A 15,743-nucleotide genomic window follows, 5' to 3' on the forward strand; every position below is an offset into this window, starting at 1 on the left:
ACAATATGGGTAAGCTACGAGTCCTTCTCTTTTGATTTTTACACATATGCTGCCGCTCTTGAACATGTTCAAGATGTTAAAAAATATGTATATATATGTACATGTCTTGTCCAGAATACCTGATAGGGGTATTTTAGTCTTTTCACATAGTTGTTTCTAGAAATAACTATTTTATTAGGTTAGATTTTTCTTAAATGTAATTTTTATTTATTTATTTCTTTTTCTTTTTTTGGAACACATTAGGGATCCCACCATAGAGTCGTTGCGACCCCCAACAGTCATAAATATGACCGTTGGGGGCTCCCAACGACTATGTGGGAGCTCTCAATGGTCTCTCACTCTCTCCTTTTTGTGTATATATAGGGGACTTCTCTCGTATTTCTTATGTGTTCTCAAGCTCTTTGCGATAAATATTTTATTCTTTACTTGCTTATGTTGCTTTTTTAAGACTTTTGTATTGTCTCATTGTGGACTTCTTACTTATATTTCTCTCGTGTCATCGTGCTTGTCCATTATTGGACTTTGTTAATGCTTTCCTATATGGGGATTTGTCTGAGATAGTTTACATGCAACAACCTCCTGGGTTCGAGGTTGAGGGAGAGTGTCAAAAGGTGTGCAGATTAAGAAAGGCGATATATGGTCTTAAGCAAAGTCCTCGTGCATGGTTTCAAAAGTTGTTTGAAGTAATGTCAAAATTTGGCTTTAACAGGTCAACATCAGACTACACATTATTTATTAAGAAAACTAGCTCGGGTCTAGTTGTTATGGTGGTATATTCTTGGGTTATATTTCCGCATACTTCATTACACAAGAACCCAAGTCTTTTACTTAGTCTAATCAAAATTTTTGCTAGATAGAAGCGACAAATGATGAAATCGATGCACTTGATGAGTGTCACACATGAAAAATTGTTCACAGACCTACAGACAAAAATGTGGTTGGATGTCGATGGGTATAAAAAATTAAGCGTAAATCAGATGGCAACATCGAACGCTTTAAAGAAAGGCTAATAGCTAAGGGCTATACTCAAGCATGGGTTTGATTTTGATGAGACCTTGAGTCCTATAGTCCGGATGAGAACAATTAGAATCGTCTTATCTTTGGCTGTCTCACATGGATGAGATTTGTTTCAGTTAGACGTTAAAAATGCCTTTTTACATGGAGATTTGTGTGAGAAAGTGTATATAGAGCATTCACCTGCATATTCAGAAGGAGACAAAAGCTTCGTTGTGCTGAAGTTGAAAAAGGCTATCTATGGCCTTAAGCTCGCCTCCCGGGCATTGTTTGACATCTTCAGTACTGTCGTGAGATCACTAGGTTTTGAGCGAAGCCATTGTGACTATTCTTTGTTTGTGTAGAGAGTGAGGTTTGACATTACAATTATTTTAGTCTATGTCGACAACATTATTATTACAAGAAACAATGCTGAAAGAATTAATCAGTTGAAGTTGTTATTACATGGCAAATTTCACATGAAGGACTTAGGACCTGATCAATTTTTTCATGGAGTGCAGGTGGACCAATAGTGAGATTGTTTAGTTCTCTCTCAACAAAAATATACTAGTGACATTTTGCAGCGCAATGGGATGCTACAATTTAAACCCATGGATACTCCTATGGCTCTTCACACGCAATTGAGTGTCGATTCAACAAAGGATCATTATTTGGCAGATCCATAACAATATTGAAGTATCGTTGGATCTCTCCAGTACCTTACTTTCACTCGCCCTAATTTGATCTTTTCTGTAAATCAAGTGTCTTAGTACATGCATAAGCCTCAGACAAGACACATAGAAGCACTGAAACACATTTTTCGATATATCAAAGGTACTCTTTCAAATGAACTTGTTTACGTTAAACCAGTTAATGTGAATACTCAACATTCTATTAAGGTGATTGCATATTCGGATGTTGATTGGGCTCATGATCCCTCTACAAGACGATCTGTTACTAGTTATGGTGTTAGGTTCCCATCTCATTTCTTTGGCAAGCAGAAAACAGAAAACCGTTGTTCGGGAAAACCGTTGTTCGGTCAAGTAGAAAGGCTGAATACCGGGCCATCGTAGTTGTTACAACTGAAGTTTCATGAATTAAACATATTTTATGCAGTTTACATCAACATATTTTCACATCCTTTTTGTATTGTGATAATCACAGTGCAATTGCTATTTTCACTAATCCGGTTCAACATAAAAAAATGAAACATGTGGAGATCGATCAACATTTTGTCAGAGAAAATGTTGAGTCCAAAGAGATACATCCTATATTTATTCGGGGATACGATCAAGTAACAGATTTGTTCACAAAGGCACTTCTTGTGCATCGCCATTGACAATTAAAATCCAAAACTGTCCATAGTTCTTCACCATGTTCAGTTTGAGGGGACATGTCAAGAATATAGTTTTGGATCCGGATCATATTCGGTCTAGAATATGTTTTTGAATCATAATGATTAATTGTAACATATTGTAAATACCCAATCAGTTAAAGGGTATTCTTGTAATCTCTCATAATTTTTATATAAGGTTGGACCTCACCCTAGAGGCGGATAGACGTCACATTGAGATTTCATATTCTCTCTTTCTTTCTTCCTTCTCTTGTTTGTTGTTTGTGCAAGAATCATATTCCAGAGTGCATTTTCACAAATGGAACCCGGTGTGGTTGAATGCAACTGAAAATGTGGAAGCCGTGTCCAAGTGTTGCACCTGCACGGATGCGGGTGCGACATGGGTGCGTTGGCTGGTGTGAGTTTTATTTTTTTTTGAACAATATTTTTTTAATGAAAATCCAGTGAAAGCCAGACACCAAAAATATAAAAACCGGCTCGCACAAGTGGTGGAGTCCGGGTCGATCTCAGGGAACGAGAAATACTTTGTATTCAAACACACAATCTAAACTACTCTTTATTGCCAAAATAAAAAGAATTATTTAAATAATTAACTAACTAAGGGAGTACGACCCTACGCAGAGGGCTTAAACAAAATAAATGGTTTTATTACTGACCCAATTAATAAAATGAAATAAACCCTAATCTAAAAAGAAAAGCAAAAGTGTCTTCAGTGCTTGAGTCCTTGTTCCCTTTGAATTGATTTGCTTCTCTTTGTCCTTCCCTCTTTTTGTTTCCTCAATGAAACAGGTAATGCATGTTTTCTTTTGCCCTCTGAGGGCTCCCTGAGGGCACCTTTGAGGGCTTGAGGGGACTTCAGGGGGTACTTTTAGGGCACGAAAAAGGATCTACCGCACTTTCCAACGCTTTCCTGCAAAAAAAAATGAAGACAAAAAAAAACGCAGCAGAACGAATAGAACTAAACAAAATCTAAGACTTAAAAATCAATAAAAAGAATTGAACTAAACTAACTATTACACTAGAAGACGAAATAACGAAACTAACTTTCCAACAAACACGTAACTAATTGAATCAACTAATCTATATTAAAGCAAGAAAGAAACTAACTAGAATAAATGAACTAAGAACATGAACTTAGACTGAATCGATTTAATGCAGAAAATTACTAACAAGAATTGTAAATCTAAAACTAACTACATAAAATCTAACTAACGCTAATTTAAACTAAAACATGAAGGTAAAAACTATATTAGCAGATAAACTATGTTGCACTAATGATTAATTGACTTAAACTATGTAAAACATTCTAGTGAGCCAAACAAATTAACACAACGTGGGTATGTAACAGTTAATGAAACTATTAATCAAAATACAACAAAACAAAATGCTAACTCTAATGTTAATCTAACTAATGCCTACCTACCAATTAATTGCCAGATTATACTAACCTAAGCTACCAAACAGCCAACATTAACTTAACCAAAACACAAAATGTCAAAACTTAATATCTAAAATCAATGAAACACGTGAATACCTAGTATGAATTAATGTTACTACTTACCACTAATTTATGTTAACCTAAGATAACAAGATCCTAAGCAAACTAAGATACGGTGTTAACTGACATCAATGACTAATGAACTAATACTACAATGAGTTAATGCAATAAATAAAATAAACAACCAATGCAATGTTTAAAACAACTAATAGCTAATGCAATTAACGTCTATGCAATGAATAAACAATGCAACTAACTACCTAATGCAGCACATAACTAAAGCATCTAATATAATAAACAATTAATGAAATAAAATATTGAACTATTAAACCAAATGTAACGCCTGAATCAATAAGTGTCTAATTAACAAAGAAATAACTAAAGCAACAGATTAAACCGAATGAACACACAAAATAAAATGCAGTGAAGAAAGATCGACTGATAAAAAATTATTAACATGTATGCAAATTGCTGTAAGCTATTCAAAGTACACGACTGCAATATAAAACATTCAAAGTGAACGACTGCAACTGGAGTATGCCCAACAACGTCAATTTTTTTCTTCACAGCGTGAAACGCTGTGTATTTTTTTCTTTAAAAAAAACTAAACTAAACTAATGTCATACAACGATAACAACAATCAAAGCAACTAACTGAACCAAACAAAGATCAAAACAAGAAACACGGTTAAGGAAATCTACTCTTTGCAAAAACAAATAAAGAGAAGGGGAAGAAGAGACTTACCGAGATCGGCTGGATGGGTTGAGGAAAGAGCGGCCTCCCACGATCTATGCTCATCACGCTGCACCCCTTGACGATAGACAATGAAGAAGATGTCGGTGAAGGGAAATGGTAGAGGAAGGAAAGAAAAAGAGAAAAAGAAAAAAAGGAGTAGAATAAAGAAGAAGAAGTTGGATGGAGAGAGAGAGAGAGAGAGAGAGAGGCGTGAGCTTCAAAATTGGAAGGCCCCTTTTTTTCTGTTGTAGTATACTATTTATAATATTATATTAGGGTAAAACAAATTTTTCAAAATAAGTCTAACAATTTTCAATAATTTCCAAAAGACCCACTTTAGTAAAACATGTTTTATTGTCTAAAAAGCAAACTTCCTAAACTAATTAAAAATTACAAATTAGCTAATAAAAACCTAAGCAAACTAAACTACAATTAAGAAATTCTAACTATAATAGAAACACTAAAAAAATATATGCAGGGAAAGCTTTGAAGAATACGATTTTCTGATAAAATTCAATTCAATGTAGTTTATCAAAACTAATGGTAAAAATGGGGTTTTAAGGCAATTTTAACATGGATCATGCATAAATATTGATTAATAAAATGTGAAATATATGCATGATCAAATACCCCCATGCTTATTGTTTGCTAGTCCTCGAGCAAACTGAAGCAAAAACAAAAATGATAAACTAATCAAAACAAAAACCTAACTCACTTTTGTAGGAATCACGGTTGCATTTAGCACATGCAACAAGCCCTTTAAACCCCTGAGTTACCCCAGTGGACGAGTAAGGTCTCGTGAGGGTTTGCAGTGATGCTACCCACAAACATCTCTGTCATGTATGTATAAAAATTTTAGAATACAAAGCATTAGGCAGTTAAGGAATTTGTTTTCACAATTATTTCATGCCATTGCATTATCAAAACATGATTAGAGTCTTCTACCTGCCACCACAAAATAAAATATTTTCTTTCACTTTTCTAAATAGCATAGTCATTTATGTTTCATTCTCAGAAATTCAAATACGTACATGTTATTATTTACTTATCCTCACTCATATGTGTTCTGCACAAGTTTTTTTTTCAATATTTGCTTCTAAGCAATGAACTTTTCTCTTTTACGCTCTTTTTTTTTCTTGATTTTCAATTTTTCACACATTTTTTTTTCTTTTATTGAGCACTATATCATATTTCTAGTTTTCGTGACCCGTGTAACGAGCTTTGGGTCAGTGACTCCTAGACCAGACGACCTTAGGGCACCAGATACAAAGTATCCCTCAGACTTAATTGCTCGAGTCACTAGACCTTCATTTTTTATAGTTTACGTATAGTCTACTTCTCTGTCATGTGCAATGTCAATACCTATTAGGCTCTCTATAAAGTCCATGTAACGGGCTTTCAGGCCGATGACTCCCAAACCAGATGGCTTTAGGGCACCAGGTGTAAACACCCCTCAGGCTCTACTTGCTCGAACAAAATAGGCCACATATATCAACGTAGACAAAGAATTGACTTCCTTCATTATCCTTTTCGACATGAAACTCAAACACTTCAACTTGTGTCTAAGCCCAGCTATTAGGAAGTACAAAGATATCAATCAACTAAACGTATGCTCTTTTTTATTTTTTGAGCTCATAAATGCAATATTGTTCATTTGCTTAGTTTTCAAAAATAAAACTGTGCATATTCATACTTGTGATTCAAAATAGACTCTAACATGTATCTATAATCATTTTTTTAAAATCCACATAAACAACCATGGTTTTCTAGATCCGTGTTAGAAATTTTTTTCGTGGGGCTTAAAAATTCTCTAAAAACGTTAGATGTTGCAAAGCAGTCATATAAGTTCAAACTCATTCCCTAAAAGCCTAATTTTAATGAGTTGACCTAAAAAATGCAAGTACAAAGACATGAAAAGTTTAGGTGTGCAAACTACACCCTCCCCCATGCTTGAATGACAATGTCCTCAGTGACACTCCCCCATGCTGGCATGAAACTTAGTGGATGCATATGAGAACGAAAATAAATGAGAGAAAAAGGAGTAGAAGTCACCTAATTTATACTGTGGAACCTTACCTGATATGACATCTGAATAGCTCTGCATAGGTTTCACCTGTCTCACAGTTTACAACTCAGAAATATGCAAAAGAATGCAATGCATACATGATCTAGGCTTGACGCTCATGAAGAAAAACTACCTAAAAACAGAAAAATATTAAACCTACTAATGGTACATTACAAATATGGGTTGCCTCCCATAAAGCGCTAAGTTTTACGTTCCCAGCCAAACGGATCTCTGGAAGAATCCTTCATCGTCCATGAGATCAATGGACATGAAGTCTCACTCAATCGGGCTCTCTATGAAAAAGAGTGTCATCTGTGACACTACGCACTGTGTTTCCGCCCACTCGACTCCTAAAGGTAATATCATGACTCCCACTACAGGAAGAACGAAGGTTAGTCTCCTCTGGGAGATTAATCTAAAAAAGAGAGTCTAGGACCGAACAACTATTGATATATGCAACCTCAAACAAGTGGTGGTCATGATCCTGCTTGACTAGGTCAAGCATCTTTTGCATCTGCACCTCTTGCTTGCTTAAAGCAATCGACGGTCTGAAAGTTTAGGAGACTGGGGCTCGGTGAATATATAATGACTGTAGAAGCTGTGGGCCTTGCCCCTTCTCCTGGGGCCTAATGGAGGAGATCGACTCATCAGTGCGTATGACATTGGGTTCATGAATCGATTCCTGAATGGGGTGACACGCCTTCCCATTCCTAAGGGATGTAACAGATTTGACCTGCGCAGGATGTGAATCTGTGGGGTGCAGGTCAAATGACACGGGATCCTTTCCCTTTGGGTTGACAACAGACTGACTAGATAGGCCCCCCTCTCTTTGCCCACTGAAGGCCTGAGCCAACTGTCCCATTTGAGTCTCTAGCTTGGCTATTGACTGTGTGTGGGAACAAAGAGTGACCTTAATATCAGAAAAGGCCTCTAGCATCTTCTCTTGAAATGATATGCGCGATGTGGGCTCCTGAGGAGAATGCAGACTATACTGGGTGTGGACCTGTGAATCTATGAGACACGAGTAACTTTGTGAAAAGTTACTCAGTCTATGTTGTGTCTGGGAGGGCTGATGGGGTGGACTGATGTGGTGGTTTCGCCATCCTGGGTTATATGAGGGTGCAAATGAATCAGGCTCGGGCCCAGCGAAACCTTGGGCAGCATTCACCTGCTCTTGAACAAATTCAGGATATAGCGATGCTGCCGGACAATCAGAAACACAGTGTGCAGGGCTAGCGCATAGCTCGCACACTCTTCCTACTAGACTTCGCGAAAAATTTGCTAGGAATTTATCTAATTTCCTAGTCAACATGTCGACCTTGGTTTGCAAATCTCGCTCGGACCCTACTCCGGAAATCCCAACTTTCCTAGGACCACTAGGCACAGATGTGGTCCTATTGACCCGTAAAGACAAGGCATGATGCATCATGTTCTCACTCAAAGTCTCAAATAATGACCAAGCCTCGTCCTTACTCTTGAGCATAAAAGTGCCCCCACACGATGAATCAACCATTTGACGGTTCTTCTCAGTAAGACCGTCATAGAAATATTGCACCAGTTGCCAGCGAGGCACCTGGTGGTGGGGACACTTGCGGAGAAGATCCTTCATCCTCTCCCAAGTTTCATGAAATTGTTCTCCCTCAATCTGTGAAAAACTGGTGATGGCTTTGCGAAACTAATTTGTCTTACCAATTGGGAAGTACTTTTTAAGGAATTCGCGTTGCATTCCTTCCCAAGTGGTAATCTGAACCGTCTCAAGAGCCTTTAGCCAATGTTTGGCTTTATCTTTGAGGGAGAACGGAAACAACGTTAACCTTAACGCGTCATATCCAAAGTTATTGATTCACACAGTCGAGCAAATCTCGAGGAATTCATCGAGATGATGGTAGGGGTCTTCGTTACTAAGGCCATAAAATGAAGATAGCATTTGGATAACGCTGGCCTTAATCTCAAAATGGCTTGCTTCTATATCAGGTCTCGTGATGCAGGAGGCGGGAGTATACGTATTTGGCATGAAGTACTCCCTCAAAGGACGGATCAAATGATGATCGTCGGCCATTGCGTACACCTTGGAGTAGACCGGTGTAGCACACGTCCTAACTTGAGGTTTTCTACCTAACTAACGCGCTAGCGGCCAAACCACGCAAACCACAAAGCGAGTAAGCTAAAAAAAACAAGAACTAAACAAACACCACGCAGTTGCACACAACAGGAATTATGTAAAGAAAATAAAATCTATGTGTACGGTACCAATCGTACACAGTCACCTCTAAGGGGACCCTAGTGGGTGGGTTGTGCAAAAAAAATAAGCTTGTCTCTACGGTATGCACATACGTGGTTCTAAAACCTAAATGCAAAACAAACACTAGGCAATAAAGTAAGTACTCGTATTTCGCCGTTCCCCGGCAACGGCGCCAAAATTTGGTGTGAGTTTTATGAAACCCCTTTTTAAAACAATATTTTTTTAATGAAAATCCAGTGAAAGCCAGACACCAAAAATATAAAAACCGCCTCGCACAAGTGGTGGAGTCCGGGTCGATCTCAGGGAACGAGAAATACTTCGTATTCAAATACACAATCTAAACTACTCTTTATTGCCAAAATAAAAAGAATTATTTAAATAATTAACTAACTAAGGGAGTACGGCCCTACGCAGAGGGCTTAAACAAAATAAATGGTTTTATTACAGACCCAATTAATAAAATGAAATAAACCCTAATCTAAAAAGAAAAGCAAAAGTGTCTTCAGTGCTTGAGTCCTTGTTCCCTTTGAATTGATTTGCTTCTCTTTGTCCTTCCCTCTTTTTGTTTCCTCAATGAAACAGGTAATGCATGTTTTCTTTTGCCCTTTGAGGGCTCCCTGAGGGCACCTTTGAGGGCTTGAGGGGACCTCAGGGGGTACTTTTAGGGCACGAAAAAGGCTCTACCGCACTTTCCAGCGCTTTCCTGCAAAAAAAAATGAAGACAAAAAAGACGTAGCAGAACGAATAGAACTAAACAAAATCTAAGACTTAAAAATCAATAAAAAGAATTAAACTAAACTAACTATTACACTAGAAGACGAAATAACGAAACTAACTTTCCAACAAACACGTAACTAATTGAATCAACTAATCTATATTAAAGCAAGAAAGAAACTAACTAGAATAAATGAACTAAGAACATGAACTTAGACTGAATCGATTTAATGCAGAAAATTACTAACAAGAATTGTAAATCTAAAACTAACTACATAAAATCTAACTAACGCTAATTTAAACTAAAACATGAAGGTAAAAACTATATTAGCAGATAAACTATGTTGCACTAATGATTAATTGACTTAAACTATGTAAAACATTCTAGTGAGCCAAACAAATTAACACAACGTGGGTATGGAACAGTTAATGAAACTATTAATCAAAATACAACAAAACAAAATGCTAACTCTAATGTTAATCTAACTAATGCCTACCTACCAATTAATTGCCAGATTATACTAACCTAAGCTACCAAACAGCCAACATTAACTTAACCAAAACACAAAATGTCAAAACTTAATATCTAAAATCAATGAAACACGTGAATACCTAGTATGAATTAATGTTACTACTTACCACTAATTTATGTTAACCTAAGATAACAAGATCCTAAGCAAACTAAGATACGGTGTTAACTGCCATCAATGACTAATGAACTAATACTACAATGAGTTAATGCAATAAATAAAATAAACAACCAATGCAATGTTTAAAACAACTAATAGCTAATGCAATTAACGTCTATGCAATGAATAAACAATGCAACTAACTACCTAATGCAGCACATAACTAAAACATCTAATATAATAAACAATTAATGAAATAAAATATTGAACTATTAAACCAAATGTAACGCCTGAATCAATAAGTGGCTAATTAACAAAGAAATAACTAAAGCAACAGATTAAACCGAATGAACACACAAAATAAAATGCAGTGAAGAAAGATCGACTGATAAAAAATTATTAACATGTATGCAAATTGCTGTAAGCTATTCAAAGTACACGACTGAAATATAAAACATTCAAAGTGAACGACTGCAACTGGAGTATGCCCAACAACGTCAATTTTTTTCTTCACAGCGTGAAACGCTGTGTATTTTTTTCTTTAAAAAAAACTAAACTAAACTAATGTCATACAACGATAACAACAATCAAAGCAACTAACTGAACCAAACAAAGATCAAAACAAGAAACACGGTTAAGGAAATCTACTCTTTGCAAAAACAAATAAAGAGAAGGGGAAGAAGAGACTTACCGAGATCGGCTGGATGGGTTGAGGAAAGAGCGGCCTCCCACGATCTATGCTCATCACGCTGCACCCCTTGACGATAGACAATGAAGAAGATGTCGGTGAAGGGAAATGGTAGAGGAAGGAAAGAAAAAGAGAAAAAGAGAAAAAGGAGTAGAATAAAGAAGAAAAAGAAGTTGGCTGGAGAGAGAGAGAGAGAGAGGAGGCGTGAGCTTCAAAATTGGAAGGCCCCTTTTTTCTGTAGTATACTATTTATAATATTATATTAGGGTAAAACAAATTTTTCAAAATAAGTCCAACAATTTTCAATAATTTCCAAAAGACCCACTTTAGTAAAACATGTTTTATTGTATAAAAAGCAAACTTCCTAAACTAATTAAAAATTACAAATTAGCTAATAAAAACCTAAGCAAACTAAACTACAATTAAGAAATTCTAACTATAATAGAAACACTAAAAAAATATATGCAGGGAAAGCTTTGAAGAATACGATTTTCTGATAAAATTCAATTCAATGTAGTTTATCAAAACTAATGGTAAAAATGGGGTTTTAAAGCAATTTTAACATGGATCATGCATAAATATTGATTAATAAAATGTGAAATATATGCATGATCATTGGCCTTTTAGAAGAGTCCGTGTTACATAGGCTATAAGCCTTACCAACACAATCAGAGTCTTGATTCTCAGGACACAATGTTCTTCACAAGCATTAAATGTAGGAATTCATGGAAGAATGAATTCTTAAAGTGCATTCACCTATGATGCCAATATGAAGTACTGCAGAACAGAAAATGACCAACCTTAACTATTAATGCTGTATAAAATGTAGCTTGTAAAACGGAGGAGGATGGTTGGAGCCAGTTTCTAATAAATGAATATGATGTGCACATACAGAAGTTCAACAACCACTTATTTCTCAAGGTGCATGTTTCTATATCTTCATATAATGTTAGGGTCTTGCAGGGAATCTCTTATATTGAGTGTAATTATATATGACACAAACTTTAGAAATATTATTTTGTGTCATTTGAGAAAGCAATTTCAGAAACTTATGTGTGATGGCATTGGCTGCTAATGTCAGCAGATATATAGTGTTACCAAAGATGCGTGTTTGATATTTGAATCCACAATTCTTCATTTAATAGAACAAATTGCTGAAATACTACCCAATATTCCAATTAGTAACAAAAAAACTTCTATGACATGATAATTTTGGATTTTGCAAGTTCACAAATAATTCAATTTTATTACCTTCAATTCTCGCCTTTTATTCTTTGCGTATAGGCAAACTGCTTTGTAAAAGCTGGCAGCAGTAAAAGGAGTACACTACTCTAGCAGGGCTTGTGCATCAGAAGTAACCAGTCTTGTAGTGGCTACTTTTGGTTTTCTATTTTGGCGACCGTTATCTTATATGTGAATTACCCTGATGGGTGACATTCTGTTTCCTTCAGACTTATGTTAGTGTTACTGACATAGGAAGGAGCTTATGGTTCAGTTCATACCTTGAAACATGCAGTGAGGAATCTTTGGTGCAAATTTTGTAGTTCAATGTAGCATACTTCTTAAGCATGATACAATAGTCAAGGACCAGAAGTTAGAGTAAACATGGAGTAAAGAATCTCCTTGATGCAAATTTTGTAGTTCAATATGGCCTACTACTTATTTCTTAAGCATGCTATAATAACCAAGGACCAGAATTTAGAGTAACCCTGGATTTTTGTTTACAGTTCTATCAGCATTTAAGATGTTCAGATTACTTATATGAACTTGTGCAAATCCATGCTTCATCATGGAATTTTATAATGAATCTCTGGAATCAATGTTATCTTTCCTTTTTTTCTTTTTTGGCTGGTTATATGCTGTTGGGTTGATTGGTTATTTAATTGAGCAACTATCATTATGGTCCTTCTCCATCAGAAGGGTAGACAAGGTTTCTTTCCATCTGGATTTTCTCATTCTGAAGCTAAGGAGGATGATTCTCAAGGGGAAGTAAGAAGGATAGAGTGCAAAAAGTGCAACAAATTTCACATATGGGCTCACATGAGTAGATCTAAAGCCCAAGCAAGATGGTGCCAGGTTTCATTTTTCTACTCTTCTAAATTTGCACGTGCAGGATTTAGTTGTAATAACTGATGAGCCTGTAGTCATATTGTTACTGGTGCTGACATTTCCAAAATGATTTCAATCTTGTAGGATTGCAAGGAATTTCATTGTGCAAAAGATGGAGATGGATGGGTTGAGCAATGTGGCCATCCATTTTTTTTTGGAATGATGCAGAAGGTATTGTTTGTATGCAGTTACTCCCAACTAGGTGTGATCAAGCTTGAAGTTATTTTGAGAAATCATCAGCCTTAAGCTTGGGTGTAGCTTCTGGACATTACTCATGAGGCTATTAATAAATTCGAGTTTTTGATAGATGCTTGGTTTTGCAGGTCGATCCACCCCATGCGTATGTTTGTGCAGAGAGCAATATATATGATGCAACTGACTGGTTTCTGTGTCAGGTATTTACTTATATATTAGAATCCAGTCAAGGTACCATAATGTTTGTTTTAGCCATAATGGAAAATTATCTTGTGTTTGGTTTTTTTCATTTCTTGAGGCGACTAATTGATAAAACCAATTGTGATCTGGAACCCACATTCAATTATTTTCACGTGAAAAGTGTAATATTTCATGAAACATGGTAGCTATAAGTGAGATCTGATAATGCTACCATTTGCACTGGATCTTCCTGCTATCCATTGCTGTGGTTGTGAGTGAAATATGCCTGATTAAATGCATTTTTGGACAACTTCCAAGTGCCTGCGTCATCCCAGTTGACATAAACATGTTGAGTGCAATTCAAACAAAAAATTGTTACTGGACATTTTTTCAGACATCTTACACATTTTTACCATCAAACCAGACAACTGGATGTATGAGAGATTGATGATGACTTTGGTCAATATGGTAAGCAACGTATTGGTATATAAAGTTTGAATAGGTATCAGATGTCACCATTGAGTGGTTCAAGTCTTTTCTGTAGCCAAAGTTTTCACAGAGCATCTATTCGACTCGTGAAATTTTTCTTTGTGGAGTGGACAGGATGGTACCTGCAGTGCCATTACTTGCCATGTCACGTGGATGACTTCTTAAACATATTAACATGTGTCATGTCCATCAAAATCATATATGAGTGGCATATGCAGATGATGCCAAATGGAAAGATACTATCCTTGAATGGTGGATCAAGTAATTGTTGAGCCTACATGAAAATTCTCCTAGTTCTGCTTGCTCATCAAAAGCTCTCAATTTGATGGTCAGGTGGCTTTCAGAGGAAAAAAATCCATGTTTCTGTTCCATCTGTGAGATGTTGGCAGCTAATTGATTGAAATCCTTATCATGCTCTTTTCAGCTTTATTTAGTTGTACCAAAGATGGTTCAAGCTAGTGTTATTTGATCGGGCATCATCTACATCAACTTAATTGAGGATTCAAGTGTGAAAAGAAATAGTACCAATTCAAGATGCTATTGGATTTCTGTTGTGCTTAATCTTTCTAATCAATTAAACAGGGAGAGAGGTGTACAATTTATCCATTCAAATGTTCTTCACTTTTGTTAGTTCTTCACGTCATAATAAGATATCATATTTGACATGATATGTTCATTGAATTGCTTCATGCACATAAGTGATATTGTGCTTGTTTTATATATTGATTTAGTGTGCTATATTGGACATTATTAGACAGCATACTGCATCTTTAGATACTCTTAGATTAGGTGTCAATTGGCCTCATTCTAACACTTCCGTCAGATATTTTTGGTATTTGCTGTTTTATCTCTATTTTAAGTTAGTTTTATAGGAATATTCTTGTGCCTATTATTGAGAGATGATGATATTGGATCTGGATCCAAACCCAGATCCAGTACAGCAGACATGTTACCTGGTTTCCTTATTGAGTTGGGTTTCCTTAATTGTGTTAGGTTCCTTATTGTATTGGGTTTCCACTTGTATTATTTTCTATTTAAAGCAATGAATAGACTCACGTTCCCTCATTGGGAATCGTGGAATAGGAGTAGCAGCCTCCAATTCTCTCGTCTTCTCTTCTTCTTTGGTTATACTCTGGAACATTGTGAGGTATCAATTCTTTTATGGTATCTGAGCAAGGAGCGGTTTGATCCCGTCCATTAAGGTACGTCTTAAGAGATCTTGGGTTTTCTTTTCTTTGTTTGCCTCTCTTCAAGTGCTGCTACTATAATAACTATGTTTACCTAAAGAAAAGAATCTGATATTGTCGATTCTAAGCTAATTTCCTGAACTTCTGTTTTTGATGTCAATCTCAGTTTTCCCTTTTTTCTAGAGATTCCAGTAACCTGTTATTCGTTGCACCTTATTTGGATCCAAAACTCAACATGTTCAGATTTGCATACCCTGTTTATTACCAGCATACTTAGATTTGCAGATTTCTTTATTTGAGTTTCATATAACACGTCCCATACATTGAAGGTTCACAATTTTTTTTTAGTTTATGTGACTGCTGCGATATTCTGACCAGAAAAAAAAGGTTGGCAGATATTTTTTTTGACTTGATAGTCTGCGTATCTTTTGAAAAGAAGTCGTCATTGTGTATATGGCTGACCCGATCCACTTATATAATGGATCGGGTCCAGATCCAATTAGTGTATAATGTAAATTAGCTTGTTGTTAAGGGGTATTTCTGTACCCTAGTTTTATACACTTAACTTTTAATAGATTGAAAGGTGCAGCCACGAGGGACTGAAGACCTTTCTCTGAAATCTCTTTTTCTCTCTCTCTCTCCCCTCTCTCTCTTTCGCTCGATGA

The 15,743-nt window shown here is 36.1% G+C and overlaps 1 protein-coding gene across 1 annotated transcript in view; it reads left to right on the forward strand.

Moving 5' to 3' along the window:
- The window catches only part of LOC149845750 (uncharacterized), a 128,660-nt gene that overhangs the window by 77,231 nt on the left and 35,686 nt on the right, over positions 1-15,743 (forward strand). Inside the window, exons 7-9 of the mRNA XM_089995973.1 lie at positions 12,836-12,994; positions 13,112-13,198; positions 13,351-13,422. Of these exons, the coding sequence (XP_089852099.1) occupies positions 12,836-12,994; positions 13,112-13,198; positions 13,351-13,422 (318 nt within the window). The remainder of the gene's footprint in view (positions 1-12,835; positions 12,995-13,111; positions 13,199-13,350; positions 13,423-15,743) is intronic.

Source organism: Nuphar pumila, chromosome 2 (assembly GCF_984573655.1).
Source record: "Nuphar pumila chromosome 2, dmNupPumi1.hap1.1, whole genome shotgun sequence".
NCBI lineage: Eukaryota > Viridiplantae > Streptophyta > Magnoliopsida > Nymphaeales > Nymphaeaceae > Nuphar > Nuphar pumila.